The sequence below is a fragment of the Oryzias latipes genome, chromosome 1, assembly GCF_053564925.1.
Source record: "Oryzias latipes strain Hd-rR chromosome 1, Olatipes_Hd-rR_3.1".
Classification (NCBI taxonomy): domain Eukaryota; kingdom Metazoa; phylum Chordata; class Actinopteri; order Beloniformes; family Adrianichthyidae; genus Oryzias; species Oryzias latipes.
The window spans coordinates 23923568-23942202 of record NC_136237.1 but is presented as its reverse complement, the minus strand read 5'-3'; the positions used below and the strand labels follow the sequence as shown (position 1 = coordinate 23942202).

The 18635-nt window shown below is 39.5% G+C and overlaps 1 protein-coding gene across 6 annotated transcripts in view; it reads left to right on the top strand.

Annotated features, from left to right (window-relative positions):
- LOC144981231 (zinc finger protein basonuclin-2-like) overlaps positions 1-16750 on the top strand; it is a 174414-nt gene extending 157664 nt beyond the window's left edge. For 3 of the 6 annotated variants that reach the window (XM_078952070.1, XM_078952068.1, XM_078952072.1), the window contains 2 exons: positions 7404-9799; positions 15031-16262. In XM_078952070.1, coding sequence (XP_078808196.1) covers positions 7404-9799; positions 15031-15844 — 3210 coding nt within the window. In that variant the 3' untranslated portion in view covers positions 15845-16262. Of the gene's footprint in view, positions 1-7403; positions 9800-13980; positions 14055-15030 lie in introns of all 6 variants that reach the window. The other 3 variants (XM_078952067.1, XM_078952063.1, XM_078952076.1) reach the window with 2 other exon arrangements.
- Positions 16751-18635: the final 1885 nt, after the last annotated feature.

Below are 18635 nucleotides of genomic sequence, written 5' to 3'. Positions count from 1 at the left end.
ATGTTTTCTTTGTTTGATTCTGACAAGCGTGTAAATACTTGCTCTCTTCTTCTGAGTGAAAAGCGACTTTAAGAAGCGTAAAGTTGCGCAGCGCCACCTTGTGTACAGGAGTATTTCTGTTTTACATTAAGCGCCATCTAATGTCAGGGAATGAAATTGCATGTTCACTCCACTCATCGTCAGCGAAAATCGCCTGGGTGTGAACACAAAAAACGTGGCGAAAAACGCTGGCGAATAACGCCTGGCGAATATTCGTCCCGGTGTGTACGGGCCTTAACATTACTGGTGTAACAAAAATGGCGAGAAATATATTGGACATACATCGATCTAGTCGTCTGGAAGTGAATGCATCAGAATGGAGCAGAGCAGGCAGCTTGTGGCTTGCCGAAATAGCCTTTACATCACACTTACAAGCTTTTTCTAACTGCATTTATTTCGTCTGCTCCTCTTTCACTACAATTTAAATGAAAATTCAGAGCTTAATTTTCTTCATATATGTCCTCTATCATGGGTAAAATGACACAAAAAAAAGTTAAAAACACAAAAAACATGATTTTCATCAGAATGGGTCTTTAATAAACAGTACAAGAGAACGCGTTTAAGCCAAAATTTTCCAATATCCTTTTTCCACTTACCTTATTAATATGGTAAAGACAAAATTTTGCTAGTCATTATTGGTTATAATGTACATTTTATAGAGGATAGAAACAAGTAATGGATTAGGACACAGTGCAGCCACACAATTACGGAGGCAAAGAGCAAATGTGCGCATATGTTAATGCACCTACTCTGTAATGACCCCCTGCCAGAGCAGTAACAAGACAAAGGAGATGTGAAATAAGTCGGACAAAGAAGCATTTATAACAAAACACACGCACACACACACACACAGAAAAGACAGAGCAATTCTTAGCTGCTTCACTGCTTCGTTTTGGCCCTGGAGGGAGCACAGAGGCCCCCACATCTGTCTCCCAGGCCTGCGACAGACCCTGGCCGCTACGTACAGGCCCAGCGGATCATACGAATCATCCTCAATTAATGTGAAACTTCAGACGTTCCCTCACCGCTTCTATCACTCCACCTCTCATCACAGAGTCATTCATTCTAGTTCTGTGTTAGATCGCTGAGTTTTACACACCAACTACTATTACTGTTCCTCAGCACAGCTGGGTAAAAGCTATTCTGTAAAATGTCGAGGGTAGTTTTTGAACTTTAATAAAGGTGGTGGAAGTGAAAAGGAGGATAAGTAAAAAAAATTTAGTTACCTTATAGTAAAAAAAGGCAGTGGAGGCAGAATTTCTCTAAAACCCCTTCATCTCATACATCCACCTTCCTAACAATCTTGAACTGCGCTTTAGGTGGCCATAAGTCTCACCTCTGTCGATTAGTGAGCCTGTGGCAACAACGATCACACAGGCATGAATTTTTAACAAAAGCTGTGAGTTGAATTAGGCTGAGAGGTGAAAGCAGGGTGTCTTGTGGCCTGTTAGTTGATCAATGTGTCTGGTATGGCAGAATAACCCCTTTGGCCTTTTCACATTTACTTATGCTGGAGATCAGCAAACACTCTTCTCTAGGTGCGATGAGCATATTATTAACCAAGGCAATGCCCTGTGCATCATTCTTCATAAAATGATAAAGAAGAAATCAAACTGGAAAGCATCAAGTGCATTTTCCAATAGGAGGTGGTGCTATTTTCTTCCCACCATCACATTTAACACTCCCCCCCACACACACACACACTCTCTCACACACACAGAGGAAAAGTGCATAAAACTGGGTTTTCACTTTTAGTTTTGTTTTATCTTGTTTCACATCAGTTATAATTAAAATCTTAATATTTATAGAAATATTACAACTATATGGTAAAAGACGTCATGGAATTTAATTTATTAATTTTACAATGTTTTAGTAGCTAAGAAGAGCTATTTTGGAAGTCTTAAATCTTTATTTTTTGAACATTTTTAGCCATATATGAGAAATAAATGATTATATAGCAAAAACCTTTTTAAATAAAAGCTGAAAATATAAAACATAATGTTCTAATCCATGATTACTTTACTTTAATGAACAAAATTAACATACACAAATTTGTTTGTTTGTGTATTGATGTAGATATCTTTCAGGCTTTTTTAAATACAAACCAACTTTTAAACAATTGTTTTATTACTTGCAATTTACTGGACATTACAAAGTCACAGCTTCATGGTCCTGTTCTTTGAAATATTTTAGGTTTATGTCTATAACTGATACATTTGATGAGAGGCCAATAAAGAAGACATTTACTATATCACAGGATGTAAATGTTGACCTTTTTGGGTCTTACAAATGTCCCCCCACCTGCAACCCTTTTGCAGTTCGCCTTTTTTCTTTGGTTCATCACAAAGGAAGAAGAGGAATTCCTTGTTCACATGTGATCTCTGACCTGCCACTGGGAAGCCACTGGACGAGCAGGCTGTGTCTTGGGAGCTCTTGCCCTCTTATGTGATGGCTCCGGGCAGTGGGTTTCTCATGAACCCATTCCCCACGGCGTCTCCTCGCCACTAGCTTCTCTGCATTATTCATACTTCCCAATATGGAGTTGGAGAGGGAGGCAGAATATGGAAAAAGAAGGTGTCAAGGTTCAAGACCTTCTCAGATCACAAGGAACTTCTGCTTAACCTCCCTTGAAGTGGCAAACACAGGAAAAGAGCGTGTGTGTGTTTTTTAAAGAAACTATATCTGAGAGCGGGACTGGAGATCAATGGGGATTCCCTGGAGGCTCAGAGGAGATCGCATGCACTGCAAGGTGATTGGTGAATCAATGTGGTTCCCATGGTTCACTTTGCCATTGTGAGAACTGATTTTCCCTGTGGCATGTGAACTGTCTTGTGATCAGTGTGGTTACTCTTGTGTTTGTATGGATCCGACAGGGCATCATCTAGGAATTTTAGTTGTTTTTTCCGGACACACATCAATAATATAAATAATGAAAACAATCATTTCTATTTGCCTTACTTCAAGATTCATTCAAATATGAGTTAGAATTCATAAAAAGCTCATACATGTTAAATTGCTAAGAACTCATCATGTAAGCTATGATAATCAAAACGACCTGCCTCCTAATATGACCAATCAAATAACCTGCTAATTGCATAACCGCCTGATTTGTTTTTACTGACAGTTGTTGCCCAGCGCATGACAAGCCCATCATTTGCTCATCGTCGTTGTTGGCGGTTTATCTCACTCTTCACCCACTGCACAGCCCTCCAGCTCGACAATATTAAAGACAGCTGTGTATTCTGAACACAGCGCAGCAGCAAAGCGATAAATAAATACAAAGGTTTCCAGATTAGTTCTGGAAGACGTGAAGGCAGGCGGATAAAATAAACTAACAGCAGAAGCTGTCGACCAGATAAAGTAGGGTACCCCATCGCCTCTCTCCTGTAATTATTGGCTAATAGTCATTAACCCGGCAAACAGAGGTTTAGCTGCATTGTTTAAAGGACTCAGGGATGCATAATGACGGACTAATATGTCATAGCACTATGGGAAATGGGGAGGGGTGGATTAATGAGATTTTACTGGAGGGAGTGTACAAGAAGAGGTGGAGCACGCCTGGAAAATATAGGGGGGAGAGGGCCACATTAAGCTAATTGGAAGATGAGTGCCTACTTGTAAAAGTGCTTCCAATGGCATATTTGTTTCTTTAGCAGCAGCATCACTAGGCTAATGCAGGGGAGTGGAGTTGTGAAACTTATAGCAGTAAAGATTATAGTGGCATGTGTTTGCCTTGAGGTGTGTGTCAACATTCATTAGATATGTATTTTGGCATATTTTATGCCTTTTGTATTTGACCGTATCATTATTTTACATGTGAATTAATACTTTTAAAGGGAAAAATGACAAATTAGCGTCACCCATGCCAAAAAATAAAGCTAGTATATTTTATTCATTTATGGTAGCTTGGCTTCCATGTTTGTGTTTTTATAAAATCCTTTCTCCAGGAATGACCCTGTTTATTTTTTATTTTTTATTTTTTTATTTTTTTTAACTTGTCCTGTCCAACAGCTGGGCAGACAGATGAGAGCTGAGGGCCTCTTGTGTTGGACATATTTTACTTTAACAAGAGGGGTTATTAATCTTCAGACAAACCAAAGGTATGTCTGAATAAACCCCTTTTGAATGACCCTGTTTAAGTGCATCTTGACCAGGGGTGGGTAAACTACGACCATAGTGACCCGTTAAAGTATTAAATCTGGCCAAACTGGAATAAATTATATAATCCCTATTAATAATTTATTTTCTCTGTAATTCTGATGTCTCCTCATAGTTGGTGCACTACAATTAAATTGACCTTTGTTTTGGTGCAGACATTTTTTTTTTTTGCATTCATGTAGTGTTGGAGGATTTGGTGTCAACATTCCTGTGTGCTTTTTGAGTTGGACAGTCATTTTTTCAATCATTCCAACACCACATGAATGCAGCATTACTTTAATTTTTTAAAAGTAAAAGTTTTTTCCGGAGAGACATCAACCCATGGAAGCAACTGACCGTAAAATGATAAACACAGAGGGTTTGTAAATAAAAATTCCAAATATATATATATATTTTTGATTTTCAATTAAAATTAAAGCATGTGTTTGTTCAGATTTAATGTTATTTCTTTCTGTTAAGAGGTCAGTTATCGCATCTGATCCTAGTCTGGCCCTTTGTGATAAATTTTAGAACCTATTGCGGCCCACGAGTTAAAAAGTTTGTCCATCCCTGATCTTGACTATAAAAATAAATTTTCCTCTAAGAATTAGTTCTTAGACATGCAGATTGCCAAAAAAAAGTGTTTTTTATTATTTTCTTATCATTTAAGGAGTGAAAAATATAATGCAAAAAATGTTTGAACCAAAAGAAAATATTGTTATAAAGACGTTTTTGAATAATTTAATCTTGATATCATTGTAATGATTTGTTTACATATACTGCTTTTTCATATATATTCAAAATCAAATACATATAGCATGTATTTTTAGACTTAACATTTACATCATTGTTGCAGAGCAGGTCATTCACAAATGGCGTGGTCTTTAAACTTGAAAGTGGAACTGATGGCAGGGACATTGAAAAAAAAATGCAAATTGGGCTATAGTTAAATTAAACATCCGTTATTTTTTACAGATCTCAAATCAGAGACACTGTTTAAAAGACTAAAAACTGCATTTAAAGATGTTCAAAGCTGAGTTGGATACCTTATTGTGTTTAACTGTGTAGCACAATTTAGTTGTGTGTGAATAATGTCAGACTGCCTTACTTCTTAGAAACACAATTTCTTAAGAAATCTTCTGGTAGTAGAACTATTTAAAGATTCATTTTTTAATTTGCTTTCATTTTTTTTTTTTAGTTTAATCAAATGGAAGTACTAATGCCCAGATGGCCATGCAGTGTGAATAATAGTACTCAGGCTAGAATTTAAAGTCATACCTCCAGGCTAAAACTCCAGAGTGCACACAGAATGAAAGTACAAAAATGTTTTTTAATGTATATTTAACAACAAAATACCCCAGTGACTATTGATGTTTCGTCTCAGAAGAATCTGTTTCTCCAGCATATCTGAGGGCATGATATGAAACCACTCACACTTTTATTTTCTCTGTTTCTTCCTCTATGTTTCTCCCATACGATCTCTTTTTTTGCTGTCTCTTTTTAAACATTTATCTTCTGTTTTCTCCTCACAGGGCCCTTTGTGCTTTGTGATGTTGGTTTTTACAGCTTTCTACTCACCAGTATTGCCATTTATATTTTATAGGCGCCAGCAGCTGGGAGCACATAAGAAATGTTATCATTTCAGTATGACTAATTGTCATCGCTTCTATTACTCCCTTGATTCCACTTGTTACTGGTCTCCCAGGAGCCTGTGTTTGGGCCATAGTGTTTACACTGCATCTTCATGTTTCACTTGTAAATTTCCCTTTTTTTTCCAGACAAACGCCTTATATCATTAGTTCCTTTAACATTATCACATGTATATATATATTTTCTCCATTTGGTTAGATTCCTACAGAGAAGTAGAGATGCCATCCAATCATGGTTGAGCATTGTCTTGTGTTAATAATTAAAAATACCCCTTTTCTAACAAAGTTTTTGGTCTTACAAGTAAATGTAGGACTTTTTGCATAAAAAATGTTTTTGGTGGAGTTTTAAACTATTTTTTCAAGGAAAAAGAAAAATTTGGGGGAAGTTGTTCAAGGCCCATTTCAGTGTTTTATATGAATGTTTGTAAATCACTAAATTTTTAACAACTGCATAAAGGCTATGTCACACAGCCACTATGTACATTTTGCACAAATTGCACGATTGCAGATAGGTCATACAGGAATATACACGGAAAAAGTCTAAAAGCTTGTAGTCATTATCAGAATCAGAATCAGAAATACTTTATTGATCCCACACGTGGGAAATTTGTTCGTTACCATAACAACTGACAGGAAAAAAAGAGTAAGAATAATATAAATAAAAATAAAAAAAGAGAACAAGGAAAATGTGGTATAATTTAAAGAGCTATTTACAAAACAGTGCAGGTAAAGAGATGTGCAAAAGAAATGTGCAAAATAAAGAAAAGAGAAAAAAAAAAAAAAAAAAATTATGTGAAATTTTCACAGATGTTTCACGAATGAATCACATTACAACCACAGAAGTACAAATAAACCATGCAAGGAACACGTAAATCAATATGGAAAAAGACTGTGCGTGCTTATTGCACTGTTTATATGCAATCCATTAGTGATTTGTGCGTCAATTACATATTTTGTACGTAATATGTGCGCCGTATATCCGATGTAAAGGTTCTACATCAGTGGTACATGAAAACTCTGTTAGACATAAGTGGAACGGTCGTTGGAAGACACAAATTTGTTTCATAATCTCACAAAAGGCACGGACAATTGCATCAGATTTATTTAGGATTACATATAGATTATATAATATTTGCATATAAACTACGCAAAATACACGTATACTGCGTAATACTCAATAGGCCAAAAATTCTGAACAGCAGAAATTCAAAACCGAATTCGGGTGAAGACCCGTTGGCCGTAACCCTCGATGGACATCTGCGCACATAGGCGAATGACTAAAGCAAGAAACACTTATGAATGTATCATAAAAGACTGAAATGTCATACATGGAACATGCCCAAAAGAGTATGTAGTGGCTATATGACTCAGCCTTAAGATTTTATTGCAAGTGTGTAGTATACAAATCAAAAATAATAATGTAAAAAATAATAATAAAACGAATGAGAACAGGAAGCGGAGAAAATGTTTTGCAACATCTGAATTTTAGTAATGAACCTATTCCATGATTATGAAAAACTGAGGCAATTCAGAGTCTTTTAATATTTGTATTTTTTTCTGTCGTTTTTGGACATGTAGGATGCAGCAGGCAAGGTACTGGATCGTTGGACTATCATGTCCAGAGAAGAGGAGATTATCACCCTGCAGCAGTTCCTGCGCTTTGGTGAGACCAAGTCCATCGTAGAACTGATGGCCATTCAGGAGAAAGAAGGTCAGGCTGTTACTGTACCCTCGTCCAAGACAGACTCTGGAATCAGGACATTCATTGAAAGTAATAACAGGACACGCAGTCCAGGGCTCTCCTCCATACATATAGAAAATAGTAGCCCTTCAAGCATTCACCACTTTGAAAATATCCCTAACAGTTTAGCATTCCTTCTGCCATTCCAGTATATCAACCCAGTCTCTGCCCCCATGCTTGGTTTGCCTCCAAACGGGCTCTCTTTGGAGCAGTCTTCCATGCGGCTGCGGGAGCCCAGCCTACCAAATCAAGGAGAACAAGTGGAGACCAGTGAGTCAGAGGTATCTCTATCACCGTTCCGCACTGGTCAGAGCCCTAGTCGAGGAGTTTTAGGAGCCATGAACAATAACACAGAACCCAAGAAAGAACCCAGCAACTGTGGATCGCCAATTTCCCCTTCCCCTTCTACTCAGCAAGCTCAGCAGCAACAACAGCAAACACAACTTCAGCAACAACAGCAGAGCCAACAGCAATCCCAAAGTCAACCTCAACAACTAAACAACCTGAGTGACCACCAGGTTCATCATCAGTTTATAAAAGATGAACCTTCCAAAACTATCTCACACTCAACTTTCTCCACCAAGATGCATCACCGTATGCGACGCATGGGAACAACCTCACGAAAGGGTCGCGTGTGCTGCAACTCCTGTGGAAAAACCTTTTACGACAAAGGCACATTGAAGATACACTATAATGCTGTACACTTGAAAATTAAACACCGTTGCACCATTGAAGGATGCAATATGGTCTTTAGCTCTTTGCGCAGCCGTAACCGACATAGTGCCAATCCTAATCCCCGGTTGCACATGCCCATGTTGCGGAATAACCGTGACAAGGACCTTATTCGTGCCAACTCCACCACTGGTACACCTGTCATCTCAAGCAGCAAGAATGGTGGCTTTACACTCACCAGCCCAGGAAGACCACCATTGGGTTTCACTACTCCTCCAGTAGACCCCTTGCTTCAGTCTCCTCTTCCAAGTCAACTGGTATTCCCATCCCTGAAGTCGGTCCAGCCAGTTCAACCAGTGCCCCCATTTTATCGAACTCTAGTGTCCCCAGCAGACCTCGTCAGTTCCCCAGTGTCACTGCCAACCAGTCCCATCATGCCCACCTCTACCAATAGCACCGCCCTGATGGACCAGCAACAGCAGATACTTGCTGCTGCATCGGTTGCATCACACAATAGTATGCACATGTCAGAAGCAGGTCCCTTGTCACACCGGCTAGCCACCTCCAGTGCCAGTCAAGACCTCAGTATAAACAGTGACCCCACACCCAAAAAGAAACCTCGTAAATCCAGTATGCCAGTTAAGATTGAAAAGGAAGTGATTGATGTTGCAGATGAATATGAGGACAAAGATGAAGATGACGATAATAGTATACATCATAACCTCAATCACCAAACATCTCTTTTGCACAACAACATCAAAATCAATGGAAACTGTAACAGCAAAAACAACAGTGGCAACGGACACCAAAGCGGTGGTAGTGGACAGCATTCTCCCTCTCAGGATGAGATGAGCCCAGGCCTAGCTCTCAGAGGAATGATGAGGCAGAGTGAAGATGAATGCAGGGAAGGGACTGGCAGTGACAGCAGGGGTGGTGCTTCTGAGCTACGATGTATGGACAGCTTCACATCAGAGGATCAAGACAATGAGAGAGACTTTGAAAACGAGTCAGAAACCTCTGATTCAAAGATGTTCTACAGAGATGAGCTAATGGATGCAGAGGAAGAGCAAAAGCACAACAGGGGTCTAAGAGGCCAGGACAAAGTCCTGGACAGTGAAAGTGGTCATGAAACCCACATGAGAAAAGAAGTAGAAGGAAACGGCCATTCCTCGCCCCCCCCTCACCATCCTCCCATCAAGATTAAAGAAGAACTCAACGATCCATCTTACGACATGTTCTGCATGAGCCAATACGGCCTCTATAATGGAGGCATGGCAGCAGCAGCAGCTGCTGCTGCAAGCATGGCAGCTCTGCATGAGAGCTGGCACCATATCTCCTCGATAGGATACGGTGCCAGTCCACCCAAGTTCCCTTCTTCCCAATCACCGGAAGGGGATCCGTGTTCAAGTCCTGATCCCAAGATCTGCTATGTGTGCAAGAAGAGCTTCAAGAGCTCCTACAGTATGAAACTGCACTACAAGAACGTGCACCTTAAAGAGATGCACATGTGCACTGTGGCTGGCTGCAATGCTGCTTTTCCCTCCCGACGGAGCCGTGACAGGTCAGTGCTACGTTCAATGTCGCAATTCTGTCTCATTACCTGTAAAATGTGTGTAATAATCAGTGGTCTGATTATGCAAAGATGGCTGCTTGTCTCCTGATAGTTTTAAAGGAATTGTACATATTCTAAAGAACTTTTTTACCTCTATTTCTTTTTAAAGTTCTCTTAATAGGCTTTGACTGAACATCTGTTAGTTTATGCAAAACTTAAAATAGATTCAGGGACATCTGCTCTAATTTCAAGTTGAAAAGAGTTGAGTGGCATGAGCTGGAACACTTACACATGTAGCCAAAGACACAGGCGGCTGTGTACGTCAACCCTCCAGCTGCAGTGTCTTGTTTACCTGATCTCACTACCTCACCTTGTCACAGGAAGGTGAAGGCGCATATATTAACATCAAAAGCAGTTTGTTAAACCGCTGCATTTATTAGCGCATTAGGAGGTGAGGCTAACCACATTCACCTGGGTTTGTTAGCACATATCACTGGCTAGAACAGCACTGACAGGGGTAAATGACACAACTTATGTTGGAGGTAAAGCATCCTACAGATGCCCAGAGGTAGTAAAGGATCCTAAAGATATGGAGGGGGGAAAAAAGAAACATTTTGTTTGTGTTTGATAGTGATTTCAAAAAACTATATTTTTAATAGCAAATAACAAGTGATTCATTCATTTTTTTGCACACTACCTGTTTACTTCGACTACCTTCCTGCACCCAAACTTGCTCATCATTTTCTTCACCAAGCCTTTTATTACATTTGCTATTTTTGTGGCTTCTGTTCCTGGCACTGTTTTTTCATTAGCTGCACGTAAATGGAGCTGGTGATTCTCAGACTCTATTATGGTGGATATGAGAGGGTATCATGAGGTGCGAAGCAGGAAGGTTTGCGTCCGTAAATGTGAAACCCTGCTGCTCACCTAACCCAGCTTTGCAGACAACAGCAAAATTGAAGAAGTGTTATAGCATGTGTTGCCTCTCCGCAACTTAATGTCACCACTGAGTGTGTTAGGTCCCACCTAGGCTTAAATGCTTCAGGTAAGGCTATAGTCTGATACGCAACACGTGCACACTCATTCTTGTTTTTAAATATGCAAACTTTTTTTTTTAAACAGATTTTTATAGCTTCCTGGTAAAAAATTATATTCTAGTTAGCAGTAATTAAAAAAATTAAAAAACAGGCAGTTAATACAAAATTTCCGAATGCGCTTTTCAGTCAGTTTTGCAAATGTACATTAATAAATACTATAATATATATATATTATTATATATTAGTATTATAGTATAATATATATATATTATACTATAATACTATAATACCTACTTTTCACCTACATTTCACTGCGGTGTGTGGGCATATATTACTGCCCTGCAGGCTCAAACAGGGAGCAAAACAACAGACAGTGGAATCATGGAATCCTGTGGCTTTCAGATGACTCAGTACACAAGATGTGCTCCCATCAAATCTGTGTCTGTATAATCCTCTAATGACATAATAAGAGTTTGAGTATCATTAATGAAAAAATAAATTACAACAAATTTTTTTGCTTTGTTTTCATCGGTGCATTTAATGGGAAACGGCACGGACACTTGCACAAAATGAAAAATGAACAATTATTGCTTGTAAACTTGATCTAGTCTTCCTCCAGAATAGATTTATTTGCCAACTATGATGTGAGTGTATGTTTTACAATTACATTTTGATTAATTGCCTGCTGCTATATGTCATCAAGAATCAGGAATGTCCTGTTCTTATCTGATATGTCCAGCAAGAAAGAAAAAAAAGGCAAAAGGGCTGCATGAAAGGCTTTCCTTTCTTTTTTTTTGGAGGGGGAGGTGATCTAAGGAAGAAAACAACCAGTTGCTGATATCTCAGCGGGAACATATTTTGTATGAATACCCCTAAATTCCTTCCACATCCGAACATTTACGCAGACCGCATACACTTCTACAAAAGCAGATAATTTTCTTTGCCCTGAAGCAGGCGTGTAATGTGAGTATTTTCAGTAGAAAACGGAGAGCAGTTTAAGCATGTGTGTGTTTTACTGTGTACAGTGAAGTGGTTTCCCTAAGCCTCTTGGCTGACTTCTGCACAGTGGTAAATAATTGCATATTTATTTTGGGAAGTGAACACGAGCGATGTAGAGGCTGCATGATAAAGTACCAGAGTGGTGTTCTCCACTATTTATCACTATTATTAGTCTTCGTTATAATAGCTCTTCTTTATTGTGACAAAACTTTCCTTGTTTATCATATGTTTATTATCCTGTCCAACTTTTCTTTTAACCTTCACCCCAGTGTGTTATTTCTTTGCTGCCACTGTAAGCAGGTGGCCTTGCTATTCTCAAATTCCCTGGGTGCAGGCGCGCAAAGTCCGTGGTCCCTGCATGGGCCACTGAAAAGGGAGAGAATGAAGGTTAATTATGTTAGAGTCTCTTTCCTCCCCTGTCCTTCCTTTCTCCGTCTTCCTCCTTTTCTCTTGATCCCCTCACGCCATGTGGAGCTGACTCCTCTGCTATCCAGTCAGCTCTGTTTGTTTCCGTGTAAACAAAGGACATGCAGCTCTTATAGAGAACACGGTGGAAAACATTTATTTAACATAAGTGCTGAATGAAAAACACAGATAAAAAATACGTTTTCCCTCCATTTTTATGGTTTAGTGGAGTGTTTCTCATTGCATGGAATACAAATAAATAAATGAATATTTATATAATCAAACCTGACTCCAATTAAAATGCTTCAAAAGGAAAAAAAATGGTAAAGGCTTGCAAATAATTTTGAATCACAGCTTTTTAAAAATCCTTAATAATTTAAAAATGTGCCTTCCTAAAAGGCAGAAACAATGCAAAATAGATATAATGGTAAAAGAATGATAAATGTTACTAAAGTTCCTGTCCTCCCACACACACCCAAAACCTCATAACCCACCCGAAATGACAGGAAAGACAAAGAACCTCTGGTGTCAGTCTGATTCAGCCAGCCCCTCCGTCTCATTTACACATTATGAGTCATTTAGATGACATACACAGGTGTGGATATATATACATACACATTCACACCGACACAAAAGCAAGGGCAAGGGCCATCAGATGAGCCTAAAGATGATTAACGCCAGTTGGGACAGGCACACTCTCACTCTGCCTCCTCTGCACAGTCAAAAATGGCCTCTCTGGAGGCCTCCCCCATCTTTTGGACGAAGATGAGGCTGTCAAATTAGTTTGCCAGCCACATTACTGGCCAACAGGGAGGTACTGTTGAGAGGGAGGTGTGTTGGGGGGGGGCTGAAAAGACAGAACACGCTGAATAGCATACTGAAGAGGAGTGATAGAGGTAGAGGGATGGAAGGGAGTGAAAAACGGGGCAGAACGTCTAAATCTGATAAATGAAAGGACGAGGGCATTATGTCCTCTGTGTTTGGATACAGTTAGCTTATTTTGATTGTGCAGGGAAAGGAAGTACCGCCAACACAGAGACTGAATAACAGTCTTAATTATAATGACCATAAATGAGCTTTTTCCCCACTTCATATAAAATAACATCTAAATAATGTAACATGTAGCCAATTTTATCATTCATTATTTTATTTTGCAATAATAGTTGGGATTATTTTCTTTTTTTTATGTGTTACAAATTTGGAGTAACATTTTTTTAAAATACTTTTGACTACTTACAGCATGTTGTTTAGCATGTTTGACTTTAGTAGGAAGACATTGTTATTTTAGAGCTTATTAGCAGTGAGAAGGTGTTGTTTTACAGTTGGAGACATGTTACTATGGACCTGCCTACCTGAGCATCATCGACAGCATCCAGACCATGACAGAGTAAATGTGTGCCCCCAAATCAAATATGTTTCCCTAGAAACGCAAGAAAGGATTTTTAGAAACATGGCAATGTGCACTCACCCAAAAATGCTGCACCACTGACAGTAAATCAGTGACACCCTTTGTTCACAAGTTAATGGTGAAATATTAGAAACGATTATGTCTTTTTAAAATCCTGCTTTATCAGACAATCAAGTAAACATAAATAAACATTAATGAGTGCAAGCACACATGCATTCATGATTAATCGTTTTTGTTACGCTCCCTTCCCACAATGCTGACGATGCTCGAGTGGACGGGCTCCTGGTTGCTTGGTTCACAGAAAAGGGTCCCTCAAATGAATGTATTTCTACCTCTTGCAGGACAATGTCGGATAGGGAAGTAAATAATTAAAGGAAAGGGACCCTTTTTGACTGCATCAACCCTGCCACTGCTGGTAAGCTCTACAATCCATTGTGACTCCATTTTTTTGCCCGTCCTAATACGGATGCCTTTTTTTTTTTTTTTGGTCATTTGGTTTGCTTTACACACATGTGCCCTCCCTGCATGGAAACCCTTCATACTAAAGGCTCTTAAAGTTTGCACATTGTTGTCACTTGATTTGATGAACCAATGGGATAGAAGTAGGCCTTGCATATGTCGAACTTGACAATGGTCATTGGCATCTTACGTTTTGTTTTAGGTATTTTTTTTGTGCTGTTCTATTGTGTCATGTGTAGTGTACACCCCCCCCCTCCATTTTTTTAAAATCATAATTAATAAATGAAGTAAAAAAGGTAATGATCTACAATTTAAGTTCATTTCACCTTGCACCTTTAGCATGGCTGCGTGTGCTAACTAAATGTTTTCTGGCTTAAGCATGGCTTTGGTTGCTGACTTTGTTTTGGGCTGTGACACCTCGAGTGATACAGCTTTCCTTGTGTTTGGAAAAAAAATGTCCATCTCAATTGAATCCAGTGCTACATAAAGACATGTTCATTGAGGTGCTCGATTAAGCCACCTCCAATAGAGAATAAATGCAAGAACGCTGTCAGGGCCTAGAGCTAATATGCTATCCAGTTCCCCTCGATTATCACATTACCACTGCTCGAATCAATTGATAAACTCCCATTCAATATGGTGGAGTATTTAATTGAGTCAGAGTCTATTGGATTTGAGTGCTGTGCAGAGCAGACATGCTGACAGACGTAAACACTAGCAGGATGCTCTGTCTCGTTGCTATGTTATTGCACTTTCTCAGAGGAAAGCTACAGGATGGATGTCTCTTTCTTGAAGTGTTTTTGTATCTGGAAGACCAACATTATTAAAAAATGATCTGATATAAATGAAAAAATATAATTTTATATTTTTAAATGGTTGTTGGTATCTAAGACGTAGCTATGTATCATATACTGACTGTCCTCTCATATTAGGCACAGCTCCAACATCAACCTGCACCGAAAACTGCTGACCAAAGAACTGGATGACATTGTCTTGGACCCCCGACTCACGCCACTGCCTAAGGACCTGCAAGCTGAGCTGCTGGCCAAGATCTATGGTGGGCACCATACAGGCTTGGACCCCTTGACCAGACTTGGCATCGGAGCCGCCAGCCTACGGTTCCCTGGTCTGCCCCACAATGGCCATTCCGTTATGAGCAATGAATACCCTCACCATTCTCTACACCAAGAACTTAAAAGCCGCCACGCCAATGGCTTCTTGCAGGGCCAGCCAGATGATTACATGGTGTTGGACCTGAGCACCACATCCAGTGTTCAATCTAGCAGCAGCGTCCACTCCTCACATGAGTCAGAAGAGGGCAGCGATGAAGGCATCTTATTAGATGACCTTGAGGAAGAAATTGAAGAACAGGAAGAGGAGGGCAACAGCGACGGAGAGGACTACTCTCAGCGGGCCGAGGACCGGGGCGAAGGGGGACATCAGGATGAAACTGGAGAAGTAAGAGAAGGACGAGGTGAGGGTTTGGGTCCTTCCTCACCATTCCTCTTATCATCCATGGGGGCCAGTAATGGCAGCAGTGGTGGGATCCTCTGTAACATCTGCCACAAAATGTACAGCAACAAAGGGACCCTGCGAGTGCACTACAAGACTGTGCACCTGCGAGAGATGCACAAGTGCAAAATCCCAGGTTGCAACATGGTGTTCAGCTCTGTGCGCAGCCGGAACAGACACTCTCAAAACCCCAACCTCCATAAAAACATGCCCTTCTCTACAATAGTAGACTGAAAAATGACTTGCAACTCAACCCTCCTGTCAGTCTGCCCACTCATCCCCTCATCCTTCATCTTTATTTCTCCTCTAATTAGCTATTAGTTTCGGCACAGGACCATCAAATCCAAGCAACATGCCTGTATTCTTCCTTGCTCTTACTACTTTGTAAGTCAAGACATTTTTATCTCCATTTATAAAGTTATTTAACTCTAAATGCAGTTTATCATTGCAAACATTGACTTTTCCTCATCTGGAAGAAAAGGATAAAATTCATAGGCATGGAGTATGCTTTGTATTAAAAAAAAGTTTTACGTCATAGGCTCCCTTTACCTGTTCTTTTCTACCTTTCTGTGTACATCCATCTCCAAAGAACCCACTCAAACTCTCATTTGTGAGTTTGCCTGCAGAAACTATAGTATTGAAAAAAAGAAAATCTTCTCGTTGTATTTGTGTAATTATACCTTTTAAACAAACCCCTTACAAAAGCATGACAGCTTCATATGTAAATAATGTCCCAAGAGGCTTTTGTTGTGAGAGTTGTGTTGATGGTTGTTTGCTTCTTTTTTCTCTCCTTATGGTTTTTATGTTACAGCCAAGTACAATACTTCAGCTGTAGGCAAGAAAGAGGTAGCATCTTAAAAAGCTTGACTCATTTATGTTCGCGTTGACAAAGAGTTTAAAATTGAGTCCTATGGGGGAAAAAACGAATATCATGTGACTTGTTTTAAGTGCTTGTTAAATATTCAGAGTTTGCCGGCATGCTTTTTTAGGCTCCAACACTGATATCATTCTCTGTATTTCTATAATTTTTTTTGTCTGTTATGTTTATGAGCTTAAGTATACCAATTCAGTTTTTTGCACTTTGCATCTATAAAAGGGGATGTGTAATATTATTATAAAGATGACTTTTGCTATTGAAAATGTAGGTGTTTCTCAAGGTCATTGGTGGCTACAGTGCCAAGGGAGGTGACACTGCCTTTAAGATATTTGTGCCAGTTTTTTTTTTCTTCTTTTTTTTTTTGCACATGCGTAATTTTAAACACAGCTTCGAGACATAAAGTACTTAACAGAAGAGATCTTGCCCCATGACTCTTAATCTACGTTCACACCGGGCTCGGAAACGCAAGTTCGAGTGACGGCTTCCACTCACAGGTCTATGTAAACATGCATTTATGCAATGCTTACATGCGCTACACACATTTCTAAGTCTGTTTGTGGGCTCTATGTACAAAACGTGCGGAAATTGAAAATAAACCAGTTGAAGTGAACAATCCGGGACCCAGGTTTGGAAGTGACGTATGGGTAGGGTCCTTTTTAAAAGACGGAAATGCCATCATTTGAAATTCAATTGTGAAGGAGAAAATATTAAATGTGGTTTATGCCCAGTCGAAGTTATTTGGTACCAAGGCCACATGCAAATGGCTTTCTTACCCATATGCCTTCTCCCTATCCCTAAATGTATACATCCAAGGAGAGGGATGTGGAAGAAAATAGTGTCTTCAAATTCGACTGCCCGATGACATCATCTATAGTCGTCGGTTATCTATGTTAGTGCGTAGATGCCACCGCTCAAAAATACATAAGATCGGATTTATGACTTTAAAAACCCATGCAAAAACAAAAACTAATTACTTACACTTAAGTATAAACTTCAGTGCTTCAGTGCACACCCATGTGAAGAAATGCATGTTTTCTTTGACCCACGCGAATTGTCCTACTGGTGGAGGGATACCTAGCCCCCGAGTCGCTGAACTTGGGGGCTATGAACACCATAAGCACGTTCAAAAACCCACGTCCGGTGTGTACGAAGCTTTAAATGTCCTAAGAAATTAGCTTCGAAAGATTTTGATAATAATCAAGTCAGTCTAACTGTTGTTACAAAATGTAGTCAACATTGCGGAAAACTGTGCTTCAACTTATGTATGTAACTATAAAAAAAAAAGGAACAAAAAAATCCTTCAACTGTGACCAAAATACGAGTGTTTAAAATCAAGCTCTTTTAGTGTGACTAAGCGATAGGGTCATATCGCCCGTTTTGATCAATCTCAGACACTTGAGTCTTAAAAGTTTTGCTGTGAAAATTTGCTGGATGTTAGCATTGCTGGGTGCCCCCTTTTAGACACACTTAATTAAAATATTGCCATTTTTCTTTTTTGAAAGTGCCAATCGCTGACTCACGGTACAAATATTTCAAATTATTGGACAAACTAGCCAAGGGAAAGGGTATTTATTAGAGGGTGATATATCTTCATTGAGACGTTTTGTCCAGTAAACAATAACATTGTGAAAAGACAAAAAAAAAATCTGACATTGTTAATCAGTTAGACTTGTTTATCAGTGTATCCGCCATGTGCTACTTCAAAAGAAGATATTTTCCTCAACTGGTGCTACCCGCAGCGGGAACATATGCAGTGTTATGCGGTGTGCTGTACAGTATTCACATCACCTTCCATCCAAGTTTCATTTCTCTTAGTTCAACCTTTAGTCATTATGCTGTAAAGACACAACCTATTTTATTAAATGCTTTTTAAATACACAAACTCGAAACACATGCAGTTTTTAGTTGTCTTTTTTGTAGAGATGAGAGGGCAGGACAGTGAGGGCTGAGGCTGATGGAAACGTTGCAGAGGCGGAGGGCTGACTAGGGAGGAAAGGATGACAGGAACAATCATTAAAAATGTGCCGCTTCCCTGTTACCTGGAGGCGTCCCGCCATCCCAGCTTCTTCTGTCTAATAACTCACATGTCACATCGTTACACTGCCAGGCGTCAAAGGTGCTGACAGGACTGTGACACTGACAGAAGAA